At 45.9% G+C, this 23,093-nt stretch overlaps 1 protein-coding gene across 1 annotated transcript in view; it reads left to right on the top strand.

Annotated features, from left to right (window-relative positions):
* Positions 1-580: 580 nt before the first annotated feature.
* The window catches only part of LOC116656481 (gamma-aminobutyric acid receptor subunit beta-like), a 99,742-nt gene continuing 77,229 nt past the window's right edge, over positions 581-23,093 (top strand). The window contains exons 1-2 of the mRNA XM_044717475.1: positions 581-668; positions 1,438-1,941. Of these exons, the coding sequence (XP_044573410.1) occupies positions 581-668; positions 1,438-1,941 (592 nt within the window). The remainder of the gene's footprint in view (positions 669-1,437; positions 1,942-23,093) is intronic.

The raw sequence follows: 23,093 nt of genomic DNA, 5'->3' as shown, positions 1-23,093 counted from the left end.
TACAGTTAAAAAAATTCTGAATGTGGCCAGAAAATCGCCAATTAACACCGGACATTTATATGAAACACTACTTGCGCGTAATAGAATGTTAATGATTAAAATACAGAATTTAATGATCGCCATTGCATTGGCATCACCATGCAGATTTATAAGCAGTTTGGCTGGAAGACCCCACTAGTAACCCCATAAGGGAATATTTTGTTCGTTGGGTCCGTCAAGGTACTTCAATCCACTAACGTTTTGTGTTTTACAATAAAATTTCACATTGTAAAATTTGTATGTAAGAAAGTCACCATTTTCCCAGTTGCGCACGGTGATCACATCACGTACGGAATAAGAACAACATCGTTGCGGAATGCGATGGAAGAATTCATCGGGTCGAAAACTGTACCACAACACCTGCTGTCGCATTCTGTCAAATATCAGCGAGTAGCTTATGCGCCAGAGAGCTTCATGCAGAAGCGGTTGCGCCCAACCAAGCGACTTGCGTCCGATCACCCAAATAGATGAAGGCACTATCAACATTGGCTCGGATGTTTCGTTACGAGGCACGTATCTCATAACATTCAACTATTGTGTTATGATAAATGAAACCTTGTTCATCAACCACGACAACAACCGAATTAGTAATCCGGGAGTGGCAAGCTCACCTTTGTTGAACATAACCGGTAACCACGAGATGTTGAGCCTCTTCGCCTCAATAAGCTTAACTTGAGGTTCATCCAGAACATGGGAGAAAAGGTCCATAATACCCAAACGCCTCAGGTAGCGCTATCATAGTAGCGGTATGCTGTACTCTGATCTGAATTTTGCTCACCTGCCAACGAGTCATTAACGCTAAAAAATCAGCAACCCAATTGAGGGAGGTGATCGCCGAGATTGGGTCAACCGAGGGCGGCCTAAATCTTGAAGGGGGAGTAGTTAACTAATTATAATTTTAGTCAAAAGTGTGTGAAGGAGACATCTCCGACCCCATAAAGTGTATATATTCTTGATCAGGATTACCCCCTTAGTAGATATAAGCATGTCCAACTCTCCGTCTGTTTCTACGAAAAATATTCTCTCAGTTTTAAAGCTATTGACTTGAAATTTTGTACACATGCTATTTTTGCTTACACGCAGGTTGGTTCAGATTCCATATTGGGTAAACTTACTTGGGATCTGCCAAAATGTATAAGGATCGGCCGACTTTATCCTATAGCTGCCATATAACTGAACGATTGGAAATGGCACAACCCTGCTATTTTTGAATATGCTTCGAAAATTGGCATTGGGCTGTTTAAAAAATTGTTATTAGAAAAATGATTTGCTAGTGAAATTCTCAAAAGGATCGGCCAGCTATATACGATCCGATATATTTCTTATTTATAATTTATTTTAATTATTTGTAATGGTATAACTTTCTAGCCTAACTTTTTGTTTTATTTTAATTTACAGATGGATATACAGTTAGCGATGTTGTAATGTACTGGAAGCCAATGCCTGTTAGAGGTGTAGAGGATGCGGATCTGCCTCAGTTTACGATTATTGGCTATGAAACAAATGATCGTAAAGAACGATTGGCCACTGGAATATATCAACGTCTTTCGCTGTCATTCAAACTACAAAGAAATATTGGATATTTTGTTTTCCAGACCTATCTTCCTAGCATTTTGATCGTTATGCTGTCGTGGGTTTCATTTTGGATTAATCATGAAGCAACTAGTGCACGAGTTGCTTTGGGCATCACCACTGTGTTAACTATGACTACAATCAGTACAGGAGTTCGTAGTTCTTTACCTCGTATATCCTATGTCAAGGCTATTGACATCTACCTTGTCATGTGTTTCGTTTTTGTCTTTGCAGCGCTTCTTGAATACGCTGCTGTAAACTATACCTACTGGGGAAAAAGAGCTAAAAAGAAGATAAAAACATTCAAGGACTTTGAGCGACGAAAAATAGGTAAGCTAGACTTTATAATAAGCTCAAAAAAAATTTAAAATTTTTCCTGTTAAAAGTTATATATGTCTGAGATAAGTATATTTGATTTCAAGAACTATTTGCTGATTGATTATAAGTTAAGTGTATAGTCTAACAGGAAATAAATGAGCATTGCAAATGAAGAGAGAATGAAGAGCGAGAAGCTTATTTGAATAAGAGTGCGGTAGGGAAGGAGAGTAAAGCCCTGCTGAGCGTGGCGCAATGATGGAAAGGAGGAAGAGGGCAGGCAATCAAGAACAGCCATCAGAAGTGAACGTAAAAGAATATCATTGCTACTCGCTGCGCGTGGTGAAATACAAAATGGCAGAGGAAAACGACCACTTTTTCCCGACATCAGAAGTGGGATCACCACCCCTACAAGATAACTTGGAAAATAGCTGGCACAGACTATTAGAATCGCAAAATAGATCGTTAACCGAACTACAAAAAGCAACTCCGCAACCTGACACGTGCGCCGTACCCGCGATGTTACCGACATTCAACCCCGAAGCTGCAGAAGCCGACGCGACAGCATGGTGCGAAACGGCAGGTATGATTCTAAGTGAACATCCACAAGAAGGTGCATCCTTGGTGATGACGCTCATCGCAGTGGCTGTCGCAAATTTGTTTTCCTGGAATGAGCTGGTCGCAATTCCGAGAATTGTTCTTGGAACGCTACGAAGGCAACGAGCCGCCGGCAGCAGTATTGCTCCATATGCTCAAGGGACGTCCCAATGCAAATGAATGCCTCTCGGTGTATTCCAGTCGATTAATTATAATCGACATCATATAATCGATAATCATTATTGACCAAGTGGAAATCAATGACCCATGAGGGCTTGGCTCATGAACCCCAAATTGACCCTAGACTGCAGCGTGTAGCGTTCACTACAATCATAAAAACGCGTGCTGAACGGCAACAACAACTCAAGGCGCACACGTTCAGCAGAAATTTAGAATTTTCTGGATCAGCGGGACCTGAAAAGAAGAGATTCAAACGGCACGAGAGAGATCAACAATAACTTGTTTCAAGTGTGGCGGCGTTGGTCTGTCCACCATACAAATCTCTGAATTTAATTTTTGAGCTTGGTTTTGGAGTAACTTTAGAAAGAGATAGATTCGATATCTACAGAACTCAAACCGTATTGTTTCTAAATAACGATAAAAAGGTAAATGTGATAGATCATAAAAGTAATGTTAATGTGCAGTTAAGTAATAGTGATAAGTTAAAATTAAACGACATACTGGCCAAATATTCCAAATTTCTCATTGATGGCATTCCAAATAGACGTGTTAATACAGGTTCTTTAGAAATCCGTTTAGTGGACGTTAACAAAGCGGTACAGAGACGACCATATTATTTTAGCGAGAGTGAGAAAGACATAGTAAGAGAAAAGATTCAGCAAATGCTAAAATCTAACGTAATTCGACCAAGTAGCTCCCCTTTCTCTAGTCCAATGTTACTATTAAAAAAGAAGGACGTCAGTGAAAGACTATGCATAGATTATGGAGAACTCAACGCAAATACTGTGTCAGGTAGATACCCCTTGCCATTAATATCAGACCAAATAGATCGCCTTCAAGACGGTAAATATTTTTCTAGCCTAGCCATGGCCGGTGGCTTCTATCAGGTGCCAATTCACCACGATTCGGTTGAGCGAACTGCATTCGTGACCCCAGAGGGTCAATATAAATTTTTAGCCATGCCCTTTGGCCTCAAAAACGCTTCGTCTGTCTTTCAACGTGCCATAGTTGGAGCTTCAGGGGACTTGGTTAATAAATACGCAGTAGTCTACATCGATGACGTATTATTTTTTTCTAATACTATAGAGGAAGCATTTGACAGATTGGAAACAGTTCTAAGCGTAATATCCAAGTCAGGCTTTTCCTTTAACATTAAAAAATTCAAATTTCTGCCAACGGAGATAGAGTACCTCGCTTTTCTTATAAGAATGGCGAGCTAAAACCCAATCCTCGAAAAATAAAAGCACTAACCCAACTGCCCAAACCAGAATCAGTCACACAAACTATACAATTCATAGGTTTAGCGTCTTACTTTAGGAAATGCTAACATCAAAAATGAACGAATTTGAGTCGAGCGAAAAGCATGAGGAAATTTGGAAAAAAATCATTAAGGGGTTAGGTGGGTCTGACGGCAAACAAAAAATCGATTTTTTTTTTATTTTTTTATAAAATTCTCCAGAATCTTGAGAATATTCTCCCAAATTTTCAAGTCGATTGGAATAAAAGTTTCGCAGACACAGTCCTGAAAAGGTGGACGCTCGAGGTCAGCTATAGGCAGAGCGCAAACTTTAAACGCGTTTTTCTCAAAACTGTGTTTTTGAAATCGGTTGTCAAGATTTCTCGGAAACTACTCAACCGATCTTGATAAAATTTTGCACAGGCCTTCGAGATACGATTATCTAGAACTTGAACAAAGGATTTTTATTTTCGTTGATTACAACTATTTACAAAAAAAAATGTTCGAAAAATTTTACCAAAATTTGAATTTTTTTGCAAAAAGGTGTCCCAAAAATCCAATTTTCACTGGATTTTTTTTTCCCTCGTTCAGTTTCTAGTTTTAGGTCTGTACTAAAGGAAAATATTTGGTTTTTTTATTTCAGATGATTCTGTTAGGAATTGTGCTGTCAACGCGAAACCACCTTTTTGCCAGGAGTCATGGGAAACGACGTCTCAATGGCTAACTGTTCTCAAAATTTCAGAAATTCATTTTAAATATGTATATTTAATAATCCTAAAAGTTCCAATAAAATATTTCATTCTTTATATAAAAAAAAAATTTGAAAATAGGCCATTTTTTGGCCTCTCAGACCCACCTAGCCCCTTAAGGTGCTAACTAGTGACCCCGTGTTGATCATATTCGATTCCAATTTACCAATAGAGCTTTATACGGATGCTAGCGCCAATGGGTATGGCGCTATGCTATTACACATGGTAGATGGTGAGCGCCGTGTACTTGAGTATTACAGTAAATTCACCACAATACCCGAATCAAAATATCACTCGTATGAACTCGAGACATTGGCGGTGTAAAACTCGATCAGAAATCAGAAACGCGATGCTGACATTATTTAAGCGGCAGAAAGTTCACACTATGTACAGATTGTAATTCTGTTAGTGCAAGGCAAAAGAAAGCGGTATTGACACCGCGGGTTTATCGTTGGTGGTCATTTCTGTAGTCATACGAATTCCAGGTGGAGTACAAGAAAGGGAGCCAAATGGCTCACGTTGACTGCTTGATTAGGAATCCTGTCACTATAGTAGAGCAGGAAAGTTTGAGTAAGATAGTGGAGGTACTTGGCAACTATAACCCACAACTGGCTTATATCCGAACAGAAGCGTGATCAAGACATATCGCAAATCATGACCGAGTTAAATAGGGATGAAATGCAGAAAGAAACAGCTAATTCTTATGAAATCAGGAATAGTTTGCTGCATCGTAAAATTCAAAGAAATGCGACGACACGATGCTTGCCAGTCGTACCCAGGGCATTCAGGTGGTCGGTGGTTAATCATGTTCACGAAGCTGTAATGCACTTGGGGTGGCAAAAAACCCTAGATAAGATTTACGAGCAATATTGGTTTGATGGAATGTCAAAATACGTGCGAAGATTTGTAGAAAATTGTGTGACATGTAAATTGTCAAAATCGGTGTCAGGTACAATCGGATACAATCCCATTCCCAAAGTAGAGATACCATGGCATACGGTGCACATTGATATTAGTGGGAAATTAAGCGGAAAAAAGGACGAGAAGGAATACGTAATAGTTCAAATTGATGCCTTCACCAAATTTGTTTACCTGTACCACACGTGGAACTTGGACACGGTGAACTGCATACAGGCAGTAAAACGACCAACATTTCCCGACATACATATAATTATAATCTTAAAAAAAAACTACACAACTACTACGCAACTATAACACAACTGGCTTATATCCGAACAAAAGCGTTATCAAGACATATCGCAAATCATGACCGATTTTAATAGTGAAGAAATGCAGAAAGAAATAGCTAATTCTTATGAAATGGGAAGACACGATGCTTGCCAGTCGTACCCAAGGCATTTAGGTAGCCGGTTGTTAATCGTGTTCGCGAGGCTGCAATGCACTTGGAGTGGCAAAAAACCCTAGATAAGATTTACGAGCAATATTGGTTTGATGGAATGTCAAAATACGTGCGAAGATTTGTAGAAAATTGTGTGACATGTAAATTGTCAAAATCCGTGTCAGGTAAAATTCAAGCGGAGTTACATCCTATTCCCAAAGTAGAGATACCATGGCATACAGTACACATAGATATTAGTGGGAAATTAAGCGGAAAAAAGGACGAGTAGGAATACGTCATAGTTCAAATTGATGCCTTCACCAAGTTTGTTTATCTGTACCACACTTTGAACTTTGACACGGTGAACTGCATACAGGCAGTAAATCAATATTTGGTGTTCCTAACAGAATTATAGCGGACCAAGGTAGATGCTTCACAAGTAGCGAGTTTCAAAAATTATGTTCCAATAACAAAATTGACATTTGCTACTATATACGGGTGCTAGTAGCAAAAATGGCCAGGTGGAGCGTGTCATGAGTGTGCTAAAGGGCATGCTAACGACTGTAGAGACGAGTGAACGAACATAGCAAGAGGAATTGGGCGAAGTACAATTGGCAATAAACTGTACCATGAACCGGGTAACTAACCATAGTCCATTAGAGCTGATGATTGGCAAAGAAGCGAGACCCTTGGGAATGCTCACTGTAAATGAGGAAGAGCGCATAGACCTGAATAAGGCTAGGAAGGAAGCTAAGGAAGGCATAAGTAAGAATGTTCAGTATGATAAGGCAAGAGTGGATAAAAATCATGCTCAGGTAGTAAGGCATAAAATTGGCGATCATGTGTTAGACGAATGTATAAATATCCACTTGATAGTGGGTGTAGTGTGCCTATAGGTCAAGAGACTTTGGAAATAGCGGAAGACCTTGACGACGGCAAAAAAGTAGTGCGTGCAAGCAAGAGATCTGTGAAATAAGAGGGATGCAGAGGAAAGATTTTATGCAGAAGAGAGCATAGTACATAGATTTGTATGAGAGAAGCCTGCTAAAATGATGATTTGATGATGAGTGAATTGGTAACTAGATGATTGAGCTTGAGCGGAATAGAGCGTGTACTCTAAAATATGTAAAAGAGAAAAAAGTTATCCTGCAAAGATAATATCTGATGGATATCCAAGTGGTTGGGTTTGTACGGAAGAGAGCTTGTACTCTAGAGAATTTGAGAAGTGTTATCCCGTCAAACTAACGCTTGAAGGCACAAGAAGTGCAATTAAATTTGTCTTAAAGTATAAGTAAGCTTTGTAATTATAGAGATAAGATAAGTAATATAGGATATTGATAATGATGTGTTATGATAAGTCTTCTACTATGCAAAGCAACACGAGGACGTTTTATAGATAGGAAGGCCGTGTCGGAGATAAGTTAGATTTAATTTAAAATATTATTTACTGATTAATTATAAGTTAAGTGTATAGTCTAAGAGGAAATAAATGGGCATTGCAAATGAAAAGAGAATGAAGAGAGAGAAGCTTTTTGAATGAGAGCGCGGTAGGGAAGGAGAGTAAAGCCCTGCTGAGCGTGGCGCAATGATGAAAAAGAGGAAGAGGGAAGGCAATCAAGAACAGCCCTCAGAAGTGACAAGAAATAAGCTCATTGCAACTCGCTGCGCGTGGTTAAATACAAAATGGCAGTGGAAAACAACCACCATTTTCGGACATATATAATACAACAGTTATCTATAAATTTATAAAATTTATTACTCCCCAAGTAGTCCAAAACATGAAAATGTCATGAACTTTGGCTCCCGTTGCATTCGTACAGCCAATTTACCTCTCAATTTTAATGTCATAGTTATAGAACAGTGATATAATGTTATAAGCATGTTATAGTTTAAAATAATACCACAAGGAGATCATGCTGTTAATTTATTGAACAACAGTGACTGTAGAGTAAGTGACAGAAGCTTCTTGTCTTTTTTGTAATCCAAAATGGTATAAAGGTAAATATTTGCATCTCAATTTAGCAATTAAAGCGCGAATTCTTTTTTGTACGGATTCAATGTTGTTTCGTTTTCGTATTGAGGACACTAGGTATACATTACAACATATACATATATAATGCACTGTAACGAACTGTTTTGCTATGTTTTGCTCGCAACAAACGCCACGGCTAGCTCACAGAGGTTGAGGGTACTTTCCACCGAATTTATAGATTCGACGTGATTGCCCGAGCCCAGAAATAACACGGTAATGCTTCATTTAAAATAAATCCCCTTTATTGTAATTAATTTACAAAGGAATAAAGAGAATCTCACCGGCTGTCTGGCTCAGCCGACCGACCGCTCGCCCTCCCGTCGATCCCCGATCCCCGCTCCGGGTTGGTGCCAATACGCACGCCCTCCCTAAGCTTGCGCCCGGCAGGTCGTGCGGTCTTGGTGCCTGGCGCCGAAACGGCTCTCGGTTCCCTTCGTTCGGACTCACGGACTCTGGTTGCGGGGCCTGTGTTGCTGCTTGTCGTCTTTCGCTGCCGCTGCCTGTCCGTCGCTGCTGCTCTCTCGTCGTCGCTGCTCTACTGTTGCCGCTGCTCCCTCGTCGTTGCTGCTTCTCCGTTTAGGGTGCCGTGGACCTCGGAACCCTTGGCTTGCCTGAATTTTCCCTTTCGCCGTGGCCGGCACCTAACCCGTGTTAACAGACCGAGTGGCTCACCTCCCAGGCATACGCCGGGCAGGATATGCTCCTCGCTGCTTAGCGGCCGGATCAGGGCACGAAGGGCCTTCCTACCGAACAGGACACGCCCCCGGTTGCGTTCGCCACTCGCCTCCAAACACCTGCGTGCCTACGCCCCGCAGGATCTATGGTAGGCCAGAGGTTTGGGTGTCGCGTCTCCTTTGACTCCAGGTGATACGCTGTGCATACGCTCCAGCGCCTGGATCAGGATTCTCTTGACTTCCCGGGGTGTCCCTGCCTGGTTTCACTATTGGGCTTGAGTTCCCGGGTTGGCTATCCCTCGCGTTACAGGATCACACCTGGATCGAACGGTCAGGAGCAGACAAAGCGTACGCCAGGCTGATTCGTCGTTGCCGACACTACACCAGGATACCTGTTGTGTCCGGGAATAACTCGCGGTTCCCACTGCATACGTACAGCCTACCTCCCGTCCAACCGACCGAGGGACGCTGCCGCATAACGTACGGCTCGAATCGCGGGGATAGATCCGAGAACGTTTAGGAGAAGAGTAGGGGTAAGATATTACGAGGAAGAGTGTTGCATAGATAAGGCGTTTAGTATAAAGGATTTAAGATTGTTAGTGGAGCAAAGTGGCAAGGTGTGGTAGAGACCATTGTAGTCCGAACATAATACCCTGAACGGATCGTGTTGGGCATATGTCGAATTACAATGGCTAAGGAGTAGAGGACGGAAGTTTCTAGTCCTTCTACTAGGAACGTTAAAATTTAAGCGTGTTAGTAAATGCTGACTGTCTACATTACCATATATAAGATTATATAGAAACATAACACCCAGCATCGTTCTACGATTTGTTAATGATGGTAAGTTGATTAATAAAAGTCTACTATGATAAGTGGGAAGGTGAAGATTTGCATCCCAATTAAGTCCCCTAAGGGCGAAAATCAGGAAGTTTTTTTGTACAGATTCTATGTGATCTCGGTGTACTCCATATTGAGGACTCCAGACACACGATCCATACTCAAGAATCGGACGAACCAATGATGTATATAACGTTTTTGTTATGTACGGGTCATTAAATTCTTTTGACCATCTTTTAATAAAGCCAAGCACACCCATAGCTTTATTAACCATGGTAGATATATGGTCGGTAAATTTAAGTTTCAAATCTAAAAGGACTCCCAGATCGTTAACCTGAGTTAATCGTTCTAAAGCGTTCCCATAGAGAAAGTACATAGCCTGGTGAGGACTAGTTCGATAAAAGGACATGAGTTTACATTTCGATCCATTAAGCTTTAGGTTATTTGCAAAACACCAATTTTGAAATTTATCCAAATCGGATTGAAGTCTAGATTGGGCACTAGTGAATTTATACTGAAGACAAAGCTTAACGTCATCAGCGTACATAAGTACGAGTGAATCAGTTAAGGCAAGGGGCAAGTCATTAATAAAAAGTGTAAAAAGTAAGGGTCCAAGATGGCTTCCTTGAGGCACCCCAGATGTGACGCGGACTAGACGCGAGGTAACATCTTTAAAGAAGACACGTTGGGTTCTTCCAGATAAGTAGCTCGAAATCCAGATAAGGAGGTCAGTTGGGAATCCCAAAAGACTGAGTTTACTTATAAGAAGCGAATGGTCGACAGAGTCAAATGCTTTACTGAAGTCAGTGTAAATGACATCTGTTTGTAAGCCATTCCGGAACCCATCCGTGATAAAAGATGTTAGCTCCAGTAAGTTGGTAGTGGTGGAGCGGCGCTTCATGAAGCCATGCTGGCATGGAGATATTATTGAACTACATAGGTGTTGCAAATGTGGAGTGATAAGTTTTTCAAAAAGCTTCGGAATTGCTGACAATTTAGAAATGCCCCTATAATTGGCAGCGTCGGATTTTTTCCCTTTTTTATGAAGAGGAATAATGTAAGATTCCTTCCACATAAGGGGAAAGATCGAAGTCTCCAGCGAAAGATTAAAGAGTTTAAGGAGCGGTTTGCACAGAGCCTCGGCGCAGTTCTTCAGAACACAGCCTGGTACTCCATCGGGGCCTGGCGAATACACGGGCTTGACTTTAAGAAGACCCAATAACACACCACTTTGATCAAAAGAAGGGCAAAATATAAGGTTGGCTGATTGGATATTATAAGTGTAAGGCTGACCTGTACTGGTGCTAGGTGAGTATGTTGTTTGAAAAAACTGTGCAAAGAGATCGGCCATTGCCTGATCAGTGTTCGCATATGAGTTCTCAAACATAAGCATAGGAGGAGAAGATACATGTTTGCGCTTAGTGTTTACAAAGTTATAAAACTGCTTCGGATCCTGAGTAAACTGAATCCGGCAGCGGCGTATATAACTCCTATAACATTCAGCGTTATGCACGGTGAAATTGGACCGAGCTACTAAGTATCTTGAATAACTAACTGTACAGCCAGATATTTTATGTTTATTTAAAAGTCTATTCATAACGATCTTTAAATTTCCTAGGTGCCTTGTATACCAAGGCGGATTAATTGAAACGGACGGATATTTCCATGGCACGCAAACGTCGAAAAATTTATTCAAAGTATAATAAAATTTAATTAAGGCAATGTTTACATCTTCACATGCCAGTAGATTGGACCAATCAAATTCCAAAATTAACTTATTTAATTTCATAAAGTCAGCCTTACGAAAGAAACGAACTTTATGAGATTTAAGTGTAGGCTTAAGGCCAATTACGTTATTGTTTTCTATTAAAACCTCAAGAGTGGGATGATATGGATCCTCTGGGTTGGAAAGTGGTAAAGTTCTGGAAAGAGTAATTCCATCAGGATCAGAAACGAAACACAAGTCCAGCAGCCGACCTAAAGAATTTCTAACGTGGTTAATTTGCCCGAGTGACATGTCGAACATGCCCGCCGGGAAGTCATGGTGCGAATTCAGCAATAAAGACGGTGAATTTTTAACATTGGACCACCTGAGTTCTGGGATATTGAAGTCACCCAGAGCTACTAGCTGGTCACCATCAGACAGACGATCAAAAACAAACCTAATAGCGTCTAAATGTTGCCAGTATGTGGGCGGTTCGGACGAAGGGGGTACGTAGGAGCACGTAACGTATAATGATTTATCGGACAATATGATTTTAATGCAAAGAAATTCTATGTCACCAAACTCTTGTGATTTAATCTCTTCAGAAGCGAAATTGGAGTCTACAGAAATTAACACTCCTCCTCCCCTTCGCAGAGTTCTATCACGTCTAAAAGTGGTGTACTTACTTGGAAAAACTTCGGAGCTTAAGATCTCCGGCTTTAACCAAGTTTCTGTAAAGACTATAATGTGAGATGCAAAGAAAGAACTATCAGAATACAGTTTGGGAAGCTTACTTCGTAACCCTCTAGTATTCTGATAGGTAAGTGTTAGTGAAGGCATTAGTTTTTTGAAGCTGACGTGGAAGGTTGGTCAGTGGCTCTAACATGTGGGAGTTTCACTCCCACAGGTTTGGTCATTTTTTTCTTCACCGTACTTGGCTGATGTTCTTGGACGAAAATGTTCTCTGGCCAGAAACTGGCGGAACAAATCGTCTTGAACATCTGCGCGGGCACACGTATTTTGAAAGATGACGTATGCCTGGTGTAGTTATATTTAAATTTAGTTATATCTGCCACCTTTATGTCTGCTTTTGATTTGGCTTTGATGTAAGCCGAGAGATCAATCTCAGAAGTATCAGGGGCAAGCCGGGAAACAAATATGTGTTTCGATGGTGGGATCACCTGCAAGGGTTTTGGTGCCGCCGTAACGAGTATGGCAGCATCAGTTCGTACCGGGGGTCCGGAAGCTTGATTGCCCTGTTCGGTGACTTTTAAGGGGGTTTCAATTATTGGGTCTGGTGGTATCACTTGAAGCGATGCCACAGAGGACATATCGGAAAATTGCTCGTTTATGCTGAGATATTCGGAAACCGAATTTTTCCCAGATCCGGCCCTTGGGGTGGCCAGAGATATGAGCGGCTGCATAGTTGTCGGCTGAATAGGCTGAAGACTTTTCGCCACGGGCACATCACTAAAAGCAGATTTCTTACGCTTTGGAGACTCATTTAGTAGTTGAAGACTACTAAACTGTGTATCTAGCGCACAGAGTTGGTCGTTGATTTTACGAAAACCGCTAACCAGCTCTTTAAATCCACTTTTAGTCTGTCTCATGAACGATCTCATTTCGTCCTGAACAGCACGACAACCGTCACAGCAAAAGTGGAGACCAGACCTACGTGAGATGGCATCCGAAACTGAGGCCGTGAACCCGGCACACTTAGCGTGTAAAACGTTTTCACATAGCCAGCAGTGGATGGTAGGCTGGGATGAAGAGATTGTCTTATTACAAGACTTCAAACCACAGACAAGTTTAAATTCCATTATGAATATATTATTTTTATTATTGACGTACCGTGAACCACTGTGCCAAAGAGTCGAAAAAGGGAGAATAAAGAGGGCGATTAGTGAGAGTTAGTATAAGAGCAAAGAATATAGATAAGAATCTAGTGTGAGACAAAAGAAGCAACACCGTAAAGGATGAAGAAGCAGAGCAGTGCTATGTTTGGAAGAATATTAATAAATTTATTATTTTACCTCCAAATATATCACTGCACACGCGAAGCGAATCGGATGTTTGGGATGAAAAGAATCGGGTTTATGTAAATAAATAAAAATAAACACCGGATTGTTTATAATTATTATAATAAATAAAGATTTTTCAAAACGCAGTGCGCACAAAAAAAACACGTCCGTTCGCTTTAAGAAAAAGTGAGGAATAACTCCACCCGACTCTTTTACCCTTGGGCCTTAGCTTTGCCGCGGATCCTTGATCCTTTTCCCCTTGCTCCTTGCTCGATTCGCGTACCGCCGCCGGACTTACCCACAGGGGGTCCTTAAGCTATTTGTCGTAGATCCTCGCTCACTCGCTTTAATAGCCCACACTTAAGACTGTCGGACTTACCCACGGGGGGTCCTTCAGCCTGTACTCCTAACTCTTCCAAGGAAACTTTCCAACTTGAATGCCAGACTTACCCACGGGGGGTCTTTCACTCACTCTCCCAGCTTCCCTAGAAGACTCGGCCTCGATTCGCTCCAGGGGCCCTCCTTATATAGTGCCAGAGGCGCCCGTTAATCCTTGCAAATCTACTTCCTGCCGTAAATCCTCCGCTCATTCACTTTCTCCGTTAGCTTTCTCCAATCCCGCCGTCTTTCTATTGGCGGGCTTTCTTTATTGTCCCTCCCCCGATTGCCCCACTTGGGCCACCAATCCGCATTATTTTTGTGCCGGTCATCGGACTTCGTCCCGATACCCCGCGATCCCCCCCTGGACATTCCAAATGCATTTCTGTGTTTTTGTGCATTTTGTGAACACAGCTGCGCAGTCGCCGGCCGCTTCGTTCCCCGCCGCCCCGCTGTTTCCTATGACGTTCGAGCGCGGCCGCGGAGGCCCGGCCGGGACCGTTACTTTCCACGGTGATTCCTCCTCCTCCTTCTTTCGTGCGCGACGCCGTGCGAGTTCCTCTTGCCCCCGCTGCTGCCCCCGCATGCCGTCTGTGCTCGACGCATTTCTCCCTTTCCGTTTTTCTAAACACAGCAGCGCTGGCCCATCCGACGCTGCAGTGCTGACTTGCTTGTCCCCCCCATTCGGCTTTCGTGTCGTAGGGCCAATTATCTTTTGAATGAGCCCATAGATTGAACATTATCTTACTTTAATTCGTTACCGCCTATCGTTCGAAATAAGTGGGGCTCAGAAAAACTTGCTTTAAGGGGATTTATTTAAGTTGTACGTACCTTAGATTGTATATTTGCCATTGAAGAATTTATTTGCGATATAATAATAATCAGCAGTATAATGATATTTTTAGGTCATGAGCATTTTATAATAAGACACAAAAACACAACACATAATAACGAAAATATTAGGTCTTAGCCTATACGATGGACGATTACTTAAAGAACCAAACACTACAACAACAAAAAACTGAAATGGCAGAAAGATGAAACAGAGGCAGGCAGAGATGGTCGAGGTGGCAACGCCGAAAAATATCGATAGGGGTAAAGTTACAGGAGTTGGCAGCCCAGCGACAGGGGGGATCATGTACGATCGAACGGGTATGAGGTAGGTCCGCCCTCCGGCGACACCGAAGGTGTTCGGGGCCGAGATTAAGAAAAGAAAGACAACAACGGTGCGAAGTGGACTCGGAGGAGCACGGACCCGGGAATACGGACTCCGAATCTGGAGTTACGGCGATCCGCAGCGGAAAGCCTCGATTGGGTACAAGCCGAGACGGCTTTAGTGGCAGAGCTCGGGAATAACCCGCTTAGGTGAGTGTAGCTTGGTTAGTGAGGTTAGGTGGAAAATTTAATGGGGTTTTGTATAGGAACTCGGCGAATATCAAGGCTGAGTGGGCGTATTGGTGTGCCCCACGGGCAGTGAAACTTGGAGTAGCTGTCTCCGGGGGCCCCAGCGGAAGCGAGGAGAAGGAGGGCGGCACGCGCCCGGCACAAGCGCGGCGGTAATAAGAAATAACACGGTAATGCTTCATTTAAAATAAATCCCCTTTATTGTAATTAATTTACAAAGGAATAAAGAGAATCTCACCGGCTGTCTGGCTCAGCCGACCGACCGCTCGCCCTCCCGTCGATCCCCGATCCCCGCTCCGGGTTGGTGCCAATACGCACGCCCTCCCTAAGCTTGCGCCCGGCAGGTCGTGCGGTCTTGGTGCCTGGCGCCGAAACGGCTCTCGGTTCCCTTCGTTCGGACTCACGGACTCTGGTTGCGGGGCCTGTGTTGCTGCTTGTCGTCTTTCGCTGCCGCTGCCTGTCCGTCGCTGCTGCTCTCTCGTCGTCGCTGCTCTACTGTTGCCGCTGCTCCCTCGTCGTTGCTGCTTCTCCGTTTAGGGTGCCGTGGACCTCGGAACCCTTGGCTTGCCTGAATTTTCCCTTTCGCCGTGGCCGGCACCTAACCCGTGTTAACAGACCGAGTGGCTCACCTCCCAGGCATACGCCGGGCAGGATATGCTCCTCGCTGCTTAGCGGCCGGATCAGGTCACGAAGGGCCTTCCTACCGAACAGGACACGCCCCCGGTTGCGTTCGCCACTCGCCTCCAAACACCTGCGTGCCTACGCCCCGCAGGATCTATGGTAGGCCAGAGGTTTGGGTGTCGCGTCTCCTTTGACTCCAGGTGATACGCTGTGCATACGCTCCAGCGCCTGGATCAGGATTCTCTTGACTTCCCGGGGTGTCCCTGCCTGGTTTCACTATTGGGCTTGAGTTCCCGGGTTGGCTATCCCTCGCGTTACAGGATCACACCTGGATCGAACGGTCAGGAGCAGACAAAGCGTACGCCAGGCTGATTCGTCGTTGCCGACACTACACCAGGATACCTGTTGTGTCCGGGAATAACTCCACCCGACTCTTTTACCCTTGGGCCTTAGCTTTGCCGCGGATCCTTGATCCTTTTTCCCTTGCTCCTTGCTCGATTCGCGTACCGCCGCCGGACTTACCCACAGGGGGTCCTTAAGCTATTTGTCGTAGATCCTCGCTCACTCGCTTTAATAGCCCGCACTTAAGACTGTCGGACTTACCCACGGGGGGTCCTTCAGCCTGTACTCCTAACTCTTCCAAGGAAACTTTCCAACTTGAATGCCAGACTTACCCACGGGGGGTCTTTCACTCACTCTCCCAGCTTCCCTAGAAGACTCGGCCTCGATTCGCTCCAGGGGCCCTCCTTATATAGTGCCAGAGGCGCCCGTTAATCCTTGCAAATCTACTTCCTGCCGTAAATCCTCCGCTCATTCACTTTCTCCGTTAGCTTTCTCCAATCCCGCCGTCTTTCTATTGGCGGGCTTTCTTTATTGTCCCTCCCCCGATTGCCCCGCTTGGGCCACCGATCCGCATTATTTTTGTGCCGGTCATCGGACTTCGTCCCGATACCCCGCGATCCCCCCCTGGACATTCCAAATGCATTTCTGTGTTTTTGTGCATTTTGTGAACACAGCTGCGCAGTCGCCGGCCGCTTCGTTCCCCGCCGGCCCGCTGTTTCCTATGACGTTCGAGCGCGGCCGCGGAGGCCCGGCCGGGACCGTTACTTTCCACGGTGATTCCTCCTCCTCCTTCTTTCGTGCGCGACGCCGTGCGAGTTCCTCTTGCCCCCGCATGCCGTCTGTGCTCGACGCATTTCTCCCTTTCCGTTTTTCTAAACACAGCAGCGCTGGCCCATCCGACGCTGCAGTGCTGACTTGCTTGTCCCCCCCATTCGGCTTTCGTGCCGTAGGGCCAATTATCTTTTGAATGAGCCCATAGATTGAACATTATCTTACTTTAATTCGTTACCGCCTATCGTTCGAAATAAGTGGGGCTCAGAAAAACTTGCTTTAAGGGGATTTATTTAAGTTGTACGTACCTTAGATTGTATATTTGCCATGTAAGAATTTATTTGCGATATAATAATAATCAGCAGTATAATGATATTTTTAGGTCATGAGCATTTTATAATAAGACACAAAAACACAACACATAATAACGAAAATATTAGGTCTTAGCCTATACGATGGACGATTACTTAAAGAACCAAACACTACAACAACAAAAAACTGAAATGGCAGAAAGATGAAACAGAGGCAGGCAGAGATGGTCGAGGTGGCAACGCCGAAAAATATCGATAGGGGTAAAGTTACAGGAGTTGGCAGCCCAGCGACAGGGGGGATCATGTACGATCGAACGGGTATGAGGTAGGTCCGCCCTCCGGCGACACCGAAGGTGTTCGGGGCCGAGATTAAGAAAAGAAAGACAACAACGGTGCGAAGTGGACTCGGAGGAGCACGGACCCGGGAATACGGACTCCGAATCTGGAGTTACGGCGATCCGCAGCGGAAAGCCTCGATTGGGTACAAGCCGAGACGGCTTTAGTGGCAGAGCTCGGGAATAACCCGCTTAGGTGAGTGTAGCTTGGTTAGTGAGGTTAGGTGGAAAATTTAATGGGGTTTTGTATAGGAACTCGGCGAATATCAAGGCTGAGTGGGCGTATTGGTGTGCCCCACGGGCAGTGAAACTTGGAGTAGCTGTCTCCGGGGGCCCCAGCGGAAGCGAGGAGAAGGAGGGCGGCACGCGCCCGGCACAAGCGCGGCGGTAATAAGAAATAACACGGTAATGCTTCATTTAAAATAAATCCCCTTTATTGTAATTAATTTACAAAGGAATAAAGAGAATCTCACCGGCTGTCTGGCTCAGCCGACCGACCGCTCGCCCTCCCGTCGATCCCCGATCCCCGCTCCGGGTTGGTGCCAATACGCACGCCCTCCCTAAGCTTGCGCCCGGCAGGTCGTGCGGTCTTGGTGCCTGGCGCCGAAACGGCTCTCGGTTCCCTTCGTTCGGACTCACGGACTCTGGTTGCGGGGCCTGTGTTGCTGCTTGTCGTCTTTCGCTGCCGCTGCCTGTCCGTCGCTGCTGCTCTCTCGTCGTCGCTGCTCTACTGTTGCCGCTGCTCCCTCGTCGTTGCTGCTTCTCCGTTTAGGGTGCCGTGGACCTCGGAACCCTTGGCTTGCCTGAATTTTCCCTTTCGCCGTGGCCGGCACCTAACCCGTGTTAACAGACCGAGTGGCTCACCTCCCAGGCATACGCCGGGCAGGATATGCTCCTCGCTGCTTAGCGGCATCCTCCTCCTTCTTTCGTGCGCGACGCCGTGCGAGTTCCTCTTGCCCCCGCTGCTGCCCCCGCATGCCGTCTGTGCTCGACGCATTTCTCCCTTTCCGTTTTTCTAAACACAGCAGCGCTGGCCCATCCGACGCTGCAGTGCTGACTTGCTTGTCCCCCCCATTCGGCTTTCGTGTCGTAGGGCCAATTATCTTTTGAATGAGCCCATAGATTGAACATTATCTTACTTTAATTCGTTACCGCCTATCGTTCGAAATAAGTGGGGCTCAGAAAAACTTGCTTTAAGGGGATTTATTTAAGTTGTACGTACCTTAGATTGTATATTTGCCATGTAAGAATTTATTTGCGATATAATAATAATCAGCAGTATAATGATATTTTTAGGTCATGAGCATTTTATAATAAGACACAAAAACACAACACATAATAACGAAAATATTAGGTCTTAGCCTATACGATGGACGATTACTTAAAGAACCAAACACTACAACAACAAAAAACTGAAATGGCAGAAAGATGAAACAGAGGCAGGCAGAGATGGTCGAGGTGGCAACGCCGAAAAATATCGATAGGGGTAAAGTTACAGGAGTTGGCAGCCCAGCGACAGGGGGGATCATGTACGATCGAACGGGTATGAGGTAGGTCCGCCCTCCGGCGACACCGAAGGTGTTCGGGGCCGAGATTAAGAAAAGAAAGACAACAACGGTGCGAAGTGGACTCGGAGGAGCACGGACCCGGGAATACGGACTCCGAATCTGGAGTTACGGCGATCCGCAGCGGAAAGCCTCGATTGGGTACAAGCCGAGACGGCTTTAGTGGCAGAGCTCGGGAATAACCCGCTTAGGTGAGTGTAGCTTGGTTAGTGAGGTTAGGTGGAAAATTTAATGGGGTTTTGTATAGGAACTCGGCGAATATCAAGGCTGAGTGGGCGTATTGGTGTGCCCCACGGGCAGTGAAACTTGAAGTAGCTGTCTCCGGGGGCCCCAGCGGAAGCGAGGAGAAGGAGGGCGGCACGCGCCCGGCACAAGCGCGGCGGTAATAAGAAATAACACGGTAATGCTTCATTTAAAATAAATCCCCTTTATTGTAATTAATTTACAAAGGAATAAAGAGAATCTCACCGGCTGTCTGGCTCAGCCGACCGACCGCTCGCCCTCCCGTCGATCCCCGATCCCCGCTCCGGGTTGGTGCCAATACGCACGCCCTCCCTAAGCTTGCGCCCGGCAGGTCGTGCGGTCTTGGTGCCTGGCGCCGAAACGGCTCTCGGTTCCCTTCGTTCGGACTCACGGACTCTGGTTGCGGGGCCTGTGTTGCTGCTTGTCGTCTTTCGCTGCCGCTGCCTGTCCGTCGCTGCTGCTCTCTCGTCGTCGCTGCTCTACTGTTGCCGCTGCTCCCTCGTCGTTGCTGCTTCTCCGTTTAGGGTGCCGTGGACCTCGGAACCCTTGGCTTGCCTGAATTTTCCCTTTCGCCGTGGCCGGCACCTAACCCGTGTTAACAGACCGAGTGGCTCACCTCCCAGGCATACGCCGGGCAGGATATGCTCCTCGCTGCTTAGCGGCCGGATCAGGGCACGAAGGGCCTTCCTACCGAACAGGACACGCCCCCGGTTGCGTTCGCCACTCGCCTCCAAGCACCTGCGTGCCTACGCCCCGCAGGATCTATGGTAGGCCAGAGGTTTGGGTGTCGCGTCTCCTTTGACTCCAGGTGATACGCTGTGCATACGCTCCAGCGCCTGGATCAGGATTCTCTTGACTTCCCGGGGTGTCCCTGCCTGGTTTCACTATTGGGCTTGAGTTCCCGGGTTGGCTATCCCTCGCGTTACAGGATCACACCTGGATCGAACGGTCAGGAGCAGACAAAGCGTACGCCAGGCTGATTCGTCGTTGCCGACACTACACCAGGATACCTGTTGTGTCCGGGAATAACTCCACCCGACTCTTTTACCCTTGGGCCTTAGCTTTGCCGCGGATCCTTGATCCTTTTTCCCTTGCTCCTTGCTCGATTCGCGTACCGCCGCCGGACATACCCACAGGGGGTCCTTAAGCTATTTGTCGTAGATCCTCGCTCACTCGCTTTAATAGCCCGCACTTAAGACTGTCGGACTTACCCACGGGGGGTCCTTCAGCCTGAACTCCTAACTCTTCCAAGGAAACTTTCCAACTTGAATGCCAGACTTACCCACGGGGGGTCTTTCACTCACTCTCCCAGCTTCCCTAGAAGACTCGGCCTCGATTCGCTCCAGGGGCCCTCCTTATATAGTGCCAGAGGCGCCCGTTAATCCTTGCAAATCTACTTCCTGCCGTAAATCCTCCGCTCATTCACTTTCTCCGTTAGCTTTCTCCAATCCCGCCGTCTTTCTATTGGCGGGCTTTCTTTATTGTCCCTCCCCCGATTGCCCCGCTTGGGCCACCGATCCGCATTATTTTTGTGCCGGTCATCGGACTTCGTCCCGATACCCCGCGATCCCCCCCTGGACATTCCAAATGCATTTCTGTGTTTTTGTGCATTTTGTGAACACAGCTGCGCAGTCGCCGGCCGCTTCGTTCCCCGCCGGCCCGCTGTTTCCTATGACGTTCGAGCGCGGCCGCGGAGGCCCGGCCGGGACCGTTACTTTCCACGGTGATTCCTCCTCCTCCTTCTTTCGTGCGCGACGCCGTGCGAGTTCCTCTTGCCCCCGCTGCTGCCCCCGCATGCCGTCTGTGCTCGACGCATTTCTCCCTTTCCGTTTTTCTAAACACAGCAGCGCTGGCCCATCCGACGCTGCAGTGCTGACTTGCTTGTCCCCCCCATTCGGCTTTCGTGTCGTAGGGCCAATTATCTTTTGAATGAGCCCATAGATTGAACATTATCTTACTTTAATTCGTTACCGCCTATCGTTCGAAATAAGTGGGGCTCAGAAAAACTTGCTTTAAGGGGATTTATTTAAGTTGTACGTACCTTAGATTGTATATTTGCCATGTAAGAATTTATTTGCGATATAATAATAATCAGCAGTATAATGATATTTTTAGGTCATGAGCATTTTATAATAAGACACAAAAACACAACACATAATAAAGAAAATATTAGGTCTTAGCCTATACGATGGACGATTACTTAAAGAACCAAACACTACAACAACAAAAAACTGAAATGGCAGAAAGATGAAACAGAGGCAGGCAGAGATGGTCGAGGTGGCAACGCCGAAAAATATCGATAGGGGTAAAGTTACAGGAGTTGGCAGCCCAGCGACAGGGGGGATCATGTACGATCGAACGGGTATGAGGTAGGTCCGCCCTCCGGCGACACCGAAGGTGTTCGGGGCCGAGATTAAGAAAAGAAAGACAACAACGGTGCGAAGTGGACTCGGAGGAGCACGGACCCGGGAATACGGACTCCGAATCTGGAGTTACGGCGATCCGCAGCGGAAAGCCTCGATTGGGTACAAGCCGAGACGGCTTTAGTGGCAGAGCTCGGGAATAACCCGCTTAGGTGAGTGTAGCTTGGTTAGTGAGGTTAGGTGGAAAATTTAATGGGGTTTTGTATAGGAACTCGGCGAATATCAAGGCTGAGTGGGCGTATTGGTGTGCCCCACGGGCAGTGAAACTTGGAGTAGCTGTCTCCGGGGGCCCCAGCGGAAGCGAGGAGAAGGAGGGCGGCACGCGCCCGGCACAAGCGCGGCGGGAATTGCGCCGCATTAGTATCGGCGCAGGAGCAACAGAAGGAGAGAAAAGAAGGAACCTAGGAGGCGATCCCAGTGACGGAGGCGGATTTGACCTCACCCTCGGAGAGGACTTCGGGCAACCGCGTGCTCTGAAAGAGGAGTTTCAAAAAAGAGCAGGCGCAAGCGCGCCCAAACCCGGGGGCAACGAGCTGGCGGAGCTATAAAGGAGAAAGGAGACTTCGCGGTGATAATTGCCGTAGTGTGTTGCTGCCCGCAGGTCACTCGCGTTCGGTGAATGCTCCGAAGGAAGAGGCAGATCCAAGAGCAGGCGACGACGCAGGGATTCTTTCTTTGTTAGTTTTAAGAACATCGGGAAGCATCTGGCGACCCTTAAATTTTTTACCACTCCGCTACAGGTGGCATGAAGAAAGCGCTTTCATCATCGCAACGACTGGATGAAGTGGTGAGTGAGAAATATAAGTAAATTTCCCCGAAGTAGAGTCATTCGTTGCCGTCTGCATCCTTTGGACAATCCCAAGCTCGGGCATGATCCACGCGTTGAATCTACAGCGGTAGTTTAAACCAGATCAAGCAATTAAACCAACATATCACTCCCAAGCTCAGGGTCCGGAACGCCGATCCCGTCCCACGTCCCTCGCGCGAACTTTCTCACACGGGCATGCTTGTTAGCGGGTGTGAAGACAACCCACCTTTCTTTATGGTTCTATTGCGCAATTGTAGAAATTAAGATTCCCTAACGTTTGATGATTGAAGTTTTGTCGTAATTTAGTACATGTCAGGAAATGTTGGTCGTTTTTCTCAGTCATTTTCTATTTTGCACACGCAGCGAGTCGCAATGATATTCTTCCTTATGACCTTTCACTTCCGATGGCTGTTCTCGATTGCCTTCCCTTTCCACTTCCTTCCTTCCATCATTGCGCCACGCTCAGCAGGGCTTTACTCTCTTTCCCTACCGCGCTCTTATTCTAATAAGCTTCTCTCTCTTCATTTTCAATGCTCATTTATTTCCTTTTGGACCATACACTTAACTTATAATTAATCAGTAAATATTATTTGAA

Source organism: Drosophila ananassae, chromosome XR, assembly GCF_017639315.1.
Source record: "Drosophila ananassae strain 14024-0371.13 chromosome XR, ASM1763931v2, whole genome shotgun sequence".
NCBI classification, from domain to species: Eukaryota; Metazoa; Arthropoda; class Insecta; order Diptera; family Drosophilidae; genus Drosophila; species Drosophila ananassae.
This window is presented reverse-complemented; position numbering and strand designations above follow the sequence as displayed.